A 9,500-nucleotide genomic window follows, 5' to 3' on the forward strand; every position below is an offset into this window, starting at 1 on the left:
TGACGTAACTTTCCGTTAATCCCTTCAAAACAAGAGGTGGGCGGCAGGGTGCTCGGTTTATAAGAAAGAATTTCTACGTTTATAGCGGATAGATAATAAATATATGTTGTTGACGTTGACCAAAAAAAAAGAAAAACTCAAGACAAAAACGCACACTTGTTTTTCCAATCATCAAACTGTATTACATACTTGTACAGAGGCACAATTATTCAGTAATTATAACAAAAGATAACAAAGGGTCGTCAGCCATTTTGATTAATATATTCATGTTTTGAATGGACTGGTTTTTCTGCTACACGACAGGGGGTTGATGCTGCATGCGTATCCATATTCACAGCAATGCTGACCATCCGCACAACATTCGCCCTAAAAATCAATAGTAACAAGTTGTTAGAACAGATTTTCAACAAATTAAAGCTGTATAGAAAATACTGTTGCACCGAAACTAGTATCAAAAGGTGCCCTGATCCAGTATGAAAAGAAATAACACACTAATACAGGTAATCCCTGGGTTACGAAGGAGTTCTGTTCCTATGCTGGATACGTAACCAGAATTTCCGCGTGATCGGAATGAACCCTTTAAGTACCCCTAAATCTCAAAATAACTCTCCAAAAAGTCCAAAAGTATTGTATTTTTTTTTAATGTTGGAGGATACACTGCATTCTGGTGGCATCGTTGGGACTGGCTGAACTGTCGCCTTGTATGACTGAGGAGCAGACTCTTCTGACATGGAAAGGACAGCTGCGCTCTGGTTTGGCAAACGTACGACTACGTTTTTAAAGCTAATATATGTTTGTGCATGGATTTGGAATTAAGTTTAGAGCTAAAGTCTGTGGAATTTTGTGTAAGCGATTTTCTATGAGAATTATAAATACGTTAGCATTCATAGCATTTAAGCGAGCAGACTTGTTAGGCCAATTAGTCTAATTTAATCTCCTAAATGTATATATTGATCAGACTAGATGGATGTTTGAATACCAATTGCTTTGTGTCAAGTGTTTTATTGTTGAAATGCGTGTCGTTTTGAAAATAAGTGTACATATATGTGTTACAGCTTTACAAATTGTCACAAGTGAAGTAAGTACAAAGACTGAAAAACCACAATTGCCTTGTTTGCTGACTGTCAAGATGAACAACAAGGACCAGGTGTTAATTTGTGCCAAATCCTGCCAGAACAGGATCAGGCACCTCTTGATTTTGGCCTCCCTGTGTTCTGGGACTTATTTGGTCAGATCCGGCACCTCTCATGTGACATAATTTTTTTTTTGTTTTAAAAAGAAAAAACCTTTGGAAATTTGTGGCATCTGGGGAGCAAGCAGCCAGGACCGAACGGTATTTCAACATGCCAAAAAGACAGTTGCATTCATTGTTTTTTCAAAAAGAAGGAAGATGGTTCAAAACGAGTCAGAAAAGCAACAACCGGCGATGAGGGCAGCTGCAGCGATCATGCTAACAGGCAGGACCGGGTGCAGCAGGAGGCTAGCGCCGCAGCAGCCAGCCAGGTGGACCACCAACAACTGAAGCAACAGGCCAGTACCCTTATGGAAAATTCGGGTTTGGGCTGCACAATTTTTAGGACGTTGAGAAACTTTTGGGCCAGATAAGGGAGGGGGGGGGGCTGAGACTCCAAAAGAATGGGTTTGTGTTATTTATTGTAATCTCAGATTTTTTTTTTTTAATGTTTTACCAGTTAGACCTGTTGAGAAAGTAATTGCTGACTGTGTACTCTAAGTCCCACCTGTGGTTATGTGGGCAATTGCCCGTGCTGTGCAGAGTATAGCCTAAATGATTGTAAATTGTTGTCATAACATTTATACCATGGATATTATCTGGAATTGAGGCTTGTAAGTCCCACAGCACAGCTAGTGGGCATTTGCCTGCTGTTTTCAGCACCATTTTCTGCGTATGTTCCGGGACCTGTGCCTGTCTCGTTGTCCCTGCGCTGTCATATGTACTTTGCGTTCCGGCACCTTATGATTTACAAATTGAACATTGTTGAGGACAGAACACGTCATAATAATAGAGTCAAGTAAAAAAAAAAAATAACACTGTGAGGTACAATAAAGTACTGCTTACGTTACAAACAAACAAAAAAAAAAAGAGTGGAGACAAAATGCCAGTTGACACGCCGGCATTGTAAAATTGAATACATAGTAACCCAGGGACTACCTGTACTGCGCAATATGTAGGTACTATGTAGGTAATATGTAGGCGGTTGGATTTAGTTTCCAACCGCCCTTCCCAAGATGGCCACCAGTTACGAAAGCCACTGATGAAGATTAACTTTAATTAGTGTATGTATGCGCCTAAGTGACTTTTTATTGTGCTAGTGCTAAGTGTCTTCAAATCTCCATGATTTGCAGTTTTATGAACACTGACATTAGCATTAGCATCTATGAAGAGCACTTTAACTCTCAAAATTTAGTTTCATTTATTGTCCCCAATACCAGGTGGTTACAAACATTGCTAAGCAGTGTCGTGTGTGTGTACAGTATCGGCAGGTACCAACAGGTATCGGTGCAACACTAATGGAAACTCAAACTTTGACGTTCGTATTTATAATACGATTCTGGCCATGAGAGTCAATAGTGAATCTATACCAGTGGATAAGGACAGCAATTCCACGATTCGGACGATAATCCTTGGCAACAAGATGTGCCCTGCGGGCAGAAGAACTTTGAACTGCAACGAATGACTCCCAATTCCTGTTCGCTATTGCTGCCATTAACTACAGCTGGTCCACGAGGCTAGAACAACATAACAAGAAAATGTGGATCAGTCAGGACTAGAAGTCAACCAATATGGGATTTTGAAATGCCGATTTGTTTAAAAAAAAAAAAAAAAAAAAAAAATCCAACTGTTGCTGATGTTCAAAGTCGATTTTGTAAGCCGATCACTTCCTATGGATTCTGGGGCATTTAAGGTTCACTTCCCATTGATTTTGGGGCAGTTATGGGTCACTTCCTGATGATTTTGGGTTACTGAAAAGGAAGAATGTCCCCCAAATGAATAGGAAGTGACTCAAAATTAACAGGAAGCAACCTGTAAATGCCTTATTATCAACAGGAGCTGACCTATAAATACCTACAAATGACTAGCTGTGAATGCTCTGCTTTCAGTGCCATTGACAGCGCTAGACGAGAGCTAATGTTGACACTATTCTAATGGAAGATTTTAAAAACAGTAGTACCTTGGTAAAACAATATATCGATTCTTGAGTGGCTACAAAGTATTGCGATACATCACCTTTGTAAGTGCTACAGCGTAAACAGGCAAAATAAATGAAATAATATTCAGCTTTTGTTCGAACGTTCACTTAATTGTTTACCGTTAGCTGATAGCTTTTCAAGCTAGCACTCGATTTTGTAAGCATACTTTTTCAAAGCACGTTGATTATGAAAGGCAATTGCATCTACATCCTTTTGTAACACTGACCACTAGGTGGTGCAAAATCACCATGTGACCATAGCAGTTATCCTATTATAACGGCTGATATTGGCTGATCTTGAAAAACAGTCCATATATCGGCCCGATATTCATTCATAACTATTATTATATTTGCTGAACCTGAAAAAAGTCAATGTATCAGTCCGATATACAGTGCCCTCCATAATTATTGGCACCCCTGGTTAAGATGTGTTTTTTTAGCCTTTAATATTTTTTTTTTTAAATTCAAATAATATGGGACCTTAATGGAAAAAAAGAGAAAAATCCAACCTTCAATACAAGTGCATTTATTCAGTGGGGAAAAAATCCCACATAAATAAATAATTATTTGACATCAAATAATGTGTGTCACAATTATTAGCACCCCTGGTGTTAATATTTTGTACAACCCCCATTTGCCAACAAAACAGCACCTAATCTTCTCCTATAATGATGCCATGCACCCTAACAAGGTTCCCATGGCCTTTGGAAGCGAAACAGCCCCACAGCATCACTCACCCACCCCCATACTTCACAGTGGGTATGAGGTGCTTTTCAGCATGCGCATCTTTCTTGGCACGCAAGACCCACTTATAGTGTTTGCAGGGCCATTTGAGGGCCCTAAGCAGGGCCATTTGGGGGCCCTAAGCAAAATAATGCAAAGAGGCACATATTTTTGGCCCACCATTTCGTCACAGTGTATTGTGAAAACAAATACATCCAATCCAAGCCATACGTCCATATTTTGTATATTAATCAGATTTTGTTGCACTGCATACTTCAAACTTCTCACCCCAAATGATTGTCAGTACTAACAGCAGATAGCGCCAAACCTTTTTCGAAAAGAGGAAAGAAAGAAGTTAAGGAAGAACTTTTATTTTTCAAGTATCAAAACTCATAAAAGTCGAATAAAGCAAACTGTAGTAAACAAAATAGAATATAAATTAAACAATTGCCAGATCGTGGGCCCTCCTAGTGGTCAGGGGCCCAAGGCAGCTGCATAGTCTGCGTATAGGCTGGGCCGGCCCTGAGTGTTTGTTGCCAAAAAGCTCAATCTTGGTCTCATCTGACCAAAGCACACGGTCCCAGGCTTCAACTGACACGGTCCCAGGCTTCAACTGGGATCGTGTGCTTTGGTCAGATGAGACCAAGATTGAGCTTTTTGGCAACAAACACTCTAAGTGGGTCTGGCGTGCCACGAAAGATGCGCATGCTGAAAAGCACCTCATACCTACTGTGAAGTATGGGGGCGGGTCAGTGATGCTGTGGGGCTGTTTCGCATCCAAAGGCCCTGGGAACCTTGTTAGGGTGCATGGCATCATGAATGCTTTGAAATACCAGGACATTTTAAATCAAAATCTGTTGCCCTCTGCCCGAAAGCTGAAGATGGGTCGTCACTAGGTCTTTCAGCAAGACAATGACCCTAAACATATGGCCAAATCTACACAGAAATGGTTCACCAGACACAAAATCAAGCTTGTGAAACATTATAGGAGATTAGGTGCTGTTTTGTTGGCAAAAGGGGGTTGTACAAAGTATTAACACCAGGGGTGCTAATAATTGTGACACATATTATTTGATGTCAAATAATTATTTCTTTATGTGGGATTTTTTCCCCACTGAATAAATGCACTTGGATTGAAGGTTGGATTTTTCTCTTTTTTTCCATTTAGGTCCCATATTATTTGAATAAAAAAAATATTAGAAGCTAAAAACCACATCTTTTTCAGGGGTGCCAATAATTATGGAGGGCACTGTATTGTCCCACCGATATATCGGTCGAGTTTAGTCAAGACACATCAAAATTCAGTATTGTGGGTAGGCACACTCACGCACCTGTTCCACATTTTCCGGATGTAAAATTGTTCGAAACGGAATAACGAGAGGTTCCCCAGCACTTTTTCGCAGAAACGGAGAGTCCGTCCATGAGTTAGGATCTCTCTCGCAGTGCTGGGACGCCAAGTTACATCGAAATCCTCGAGGGCAGCAGTGGGACAAATCGGGGCAACACACAGCCTGGAGAAACCCCGTGAATAACAGATGAAAAATAGTCCATCATGCATTAAAAATTTGAAAATATAAACTTACATTAGGATAGCCACAGCAGCTGTACCCGTGCTCGGTTTGGCAGCAGGTTGTGTGATCGGAACAGGTGGTTTTGTCCGGGCATGTGATGGTACAGGACGCAAAGGTCCAACAGAAGAGCAACACGCCAAACCTAAACATCTGGCTTTCACGATAACTACAACACCGATTAATATCAAATATGAATCGCGGTTGACCTACTGTATCCAACAGCTTCCTGAATTCGTATAAGCGCACTTCTGTTGATGTCAGATTAAACTTCTCACTTCTCCTTGTTGAATCCTGACAATGTTACATCCCACCCACGAGGTCATGTGACTTCTGATTACAACTCACGATTGCGCTATACAACACTTTAAGTGGACTTTGTTTGGAGGTTTCACTTCCATGTTGCTTACCGCATTGGCTGCCATTGACGACGATGGACGCCCAATATTAATGTCAATGGCAGTGAATAAGGTAAATCACAACAGAATTTTTTTTTTCTCAAACCTCCTAAAACTACTGAAATGCAAAGAAAACCACTTTTGGCACAGTTATTCCAATAACACATCAAAATTTTTTTCAATGATTTGCAAAATATAAGTTAGCAAAACAGCAGTAACCCCAAACTCCAGTAAGCCCAAACTCCATCTCGTAATTTTCGGACTATAAGTCACTACTTTTCCCCCATCATTTTATATCCTGCGGTTTATAGTCCAGTGCAGCTTATTTGTTGATTTATTTGGGTTAATATAGGTAACACTTTATTTGACAGCGGCGTCATAAGACTGCCTAAGACAGTCATAATTATGACATGACACTTTCATGAGCATTAATGAATGAGTGAATTATGTGACTAACTCCATTTATGTCCAGCTCGGATCTTTTACATCCATTCAAAAGTGAGATAATTTACTGGATGACACAAAATGACGTCTGTTATAAGCATTTATTAATGCTCATTGCAGTGTCATGTCATAATTACGATGGTCTTATGACAGTCTTATAGCACCACTGTCAAATAAAGTGTTACCAAATACCCTAACCAGCAATTAATGAAACAACTGGAACAGTAAGTGAAGAAATAATAAATAGGAACAGAACATGAATTTTGAATGTTATTTACATCTTTAGCGCTGCAAAGCATGTTAGGGGGCATGTTGGACGAAAATAGTGTTGACAGTAGGTGGCAGCAGAGGTTGACTGTCTCCCCAAGGGAGCAGTGATGGCCAAATGAAGGTTCTTGAAGCAATAAAGCTTTGCAGTCAATTGGTTCAAAGCTTCATTGTGGTTCATTTGGTAAACCACATTACACCGGTTTTGAAATCGTTACACTGGCTTCCAGTGACTCAAAGGATAGACGATAAAATACTACTGCTTGTCTACAAAACGCTTAATATAATGACCTTGGACCAAAATACAAGCTTGAAATGTTAGTTTCCTACGAAACATCTAGACCCCTAAGGTCATCTGGAACCGGTCTTCTGTATGTTCCAAGAACAAGAAACAAGCAAGGTGAGGCAGCATTTAGCTGTTATGCTCCTCACCTCTGGAACAGGTGAGGATGTCACTCAATGCAGCTGGTAATCTCTCGTCTCTACAATTCCTGTGCTTCTGCTGAAAATGAAGAAAACTTTAGCTGTACCTGAATTGCTGCGTGCTGGTCTGACACCTACTGAGATTGCAGCAAATCAGAGAATATCCAGATGTGCAGTCTACAAAGTTAAAAATGAAGCTGAAAGATACTGGAACAGCCTCACGAAAACCTGGGTCTGGAAGTGCCGATCTGTGCGGACCAAAAAGTTGATTGACAAGGTGATATGTGGCCACCCCAGAGTCCAAATCTCAATCCCCTGGATTATAGCATATGGGCAACTGTGGAGGACAGTGCCTGTAAGAAGCCACAAAGTTCTGTGGCAGCCTTGGAGAGGTCCATTGTTAGATCTTGGGAAAAGATGACAGCATCCTACATAAAGAAGACCTGTCAAGCGTTCCGCAGGCGCCTGGAGGCTGTTGTGACACTTATGGGAGGACACATTGAAAAATAGAGTGTACTGTACATGTTCTTTACAATAATGTATAATTTGTGATTAAATTCTAATTCTAAACTGAATAAACATGGCATTTAAATTGTATTATGGCAGTGTAAACTTTTTTTGGGGTCACCCTGTAAAGCACTTTGAATTGCCTTGTGTTGAATTGTGCCATATAAATAAATTTGCCTTGCCTTTGCCTTATGACAGTCTTATGATGCAGCTGTCAAATAAGGTGTACCGGTTAATATCTTTTGGTGTAAATATACCATAATACAGTGAGGACAGCTGCGGCTTATAGTCCGGTGCGGTTTATAGTCCGAAAATTACGGTACTTAAGAACATAGGATGCACATCAAAATTGAAGTTAATTTAAACATTAACTTTTTTTTTTTTTAACTAATGATATAAGTAACATACATTCACAAAGTACAAATGACTTATATTATGCACAGCGAAATGGAATATACTAAATTTTGAAGATAGCGCAAACTTTTTTTTTTTTAAATGATAAAGAAATGAATAAGTTAAATAACATAAATGAACAAAAATAATCATAAATATTGCAACAATTTAACAAGCTTGTTCTTTTTTTTTTTTTTGGGTTGTTCCAGAAAACATGCAGATTTTTGAACCAATCAGAGCTAACTACCTCTGCTGATCACACGTTAGTATGACAACTAAGTCCAGGGCGGCTTGCTTTGCTAGTGTGTGTATGCGCACATTGATGTAACTCGTCATCATCAGACTCCGATAACTGCAGCAGGGGAAACTTCCATGCTGTCCGTGGAATAAATAATAAATATCGGTGGAACCAGATTACACAAGCACATTTATAAGCTAGTTTCTCACAGTTGTCTATGTAAATCTGATGTTGGTAGATTCTTAACATAGCTTTTTGACAGTTGCAGTCATATTTTCGGGATAAAAACACCGTATACCGGAACGGCGTTCCAGCCCCGAATCTTACACCGGAACGGCGTTCTGGCCCCCTATCCCGGTTAACATTTTGCATATGTGTAGGGCTGCCACAATTAATTGATCAAATTAATCGATTGATAGGCCATTAAATTAGAGACATTTGTTCTCCTAAAATTGGTCTCAATTCTCCTTTTCGGGCCTCTTAACATTAAATTATTTTAATTGGGGAAAAAAAAGGGAAAAAAAAAAGAAGTTAAAAAAACATGTTTATTTTAAAAAACATTAATAACAAATAAACCAAAAATGTATTTTATTTTTAATCGTTATTTTAATTTCAAGAAATATTACAATTATGTTAAAGAATTTTTACCACTTTTTTTTATTTGTTCATTTTAGGGCTGTCAAAATTATCACATTTACGTGCGGTAATTAAATTTTTTTTATTCAAAATTTTACAAATTTTATTAAAACGAAAACATTAAGAGGGGTTTTAATATAAAATTTTTATAACTTGTAATAACATTCATCTTTTAAGGACGACAAGTCTTTCTATCCATGGATCGCTTCAACAGAATGTTAATAATGTTAATGCCATCTTGTTGATTTATTGTTATAATAAACAAATACAGTACTTATGTACCGTATGTTGAATGTATGTATCCGTCTTGTGTCTTATCTTTCCATTCCAAAAATAATTTACAGAAAAATATGGCATATTATATCTACGGTTTGAATTGCGATTAATTACGATTCATTCATTTTAAAGCTGTAATTAACTCGATTAAAAATTTTAATCATTTGACAGCCCTAGTTTACTTATAAAAATCTAAATAAAAAAAAAAATCTAAATTAAAAAGGAAACAATATTCTCCATTTTTATTTTACAACTTTGTCATTTTAAATATCTTCAATTATAAATGTCTTATCAAACGGGGGTAAACTGCAAATAGTCATGGTTTAGAATTTTCATTAAAACTTTGAAAACCTTTAATACATGAAAAAAAAAAAAGAAAATATACCGTTTCTTGAAAAAAGAGGGGAAAACAGTATTT

General features: G+C 38.3%; 1 protein-coding gene across 1 annotated transcript; it reads right to left on the reverse strand.

The window, feature by feature from the left end:
- Positions 1-109: 109 nt before the first annotated feature.
- Positions 110-5,807, reverse strand: LOC130910684 (progranulin-like). The gene is made up of 4 exons (XM_057828182.1): positions 5,516-5,807; positions 5,264-5,443; positions 2,602-2,748; positions 110-366 (listed from the first exon to the last, which is right to left on the reverse strand). The coding sequence occupies exons 1-4, from the start codon at positions 5,651-5,653 to the stop codon at positions 265-267; spliced, it is 567 nt and encodes a 188-aa protein (XP_057684165.1). The 5' UTR covers positions 5,654-5,807; the 3' UTR covers positions 110-264.
- Between the last annotated feature and the right edge of the window lie 3,693 nt (positions 5,808-9,500).

The sequence above is a fragment of the Corythoichthys intestinalis genome, chromosome 22 (genome assembly GCF_030265065.1).
Source record: "Corythoichthys intestinalis isolate RoL2023-P3 chromosome 22, ASM3026506v1, whole genome shotgun sequence".
NCBI classification, from domain to species: Eukaryota; Metazoa; Chordata; class Actinopteri; order Syngnathiformes; family Syngnathidae; genus Corythoichthys; species Corythoichthys intestinalis.

Bases quoted from the DNA above. Each gene is read 5' to 3' on its own strand.
- LOC130910684 (XM_057828182.1), bottom strand. From the start codon at position 5,653: ATGTTTAGGTTTGGCGTGTTGCTCTTCTGTTGGACCTTTGCGTCCTGT. The intron at 5,444-5,515 runs GTAAGTTTATAT...GGGTTTCTCCAG, and splicing joins GCTGCTGTGGCTATCCTAAT to GCTGTGTGTTGCCCCGATTT. The intron at 2,749-5,263 runs GTGCGTGAGTGT...ATGTTGTTCTAG, and splicing joins ATCCGGAAAATGTGGAACAG to CCTCGTGGACCAGCTGTAGT.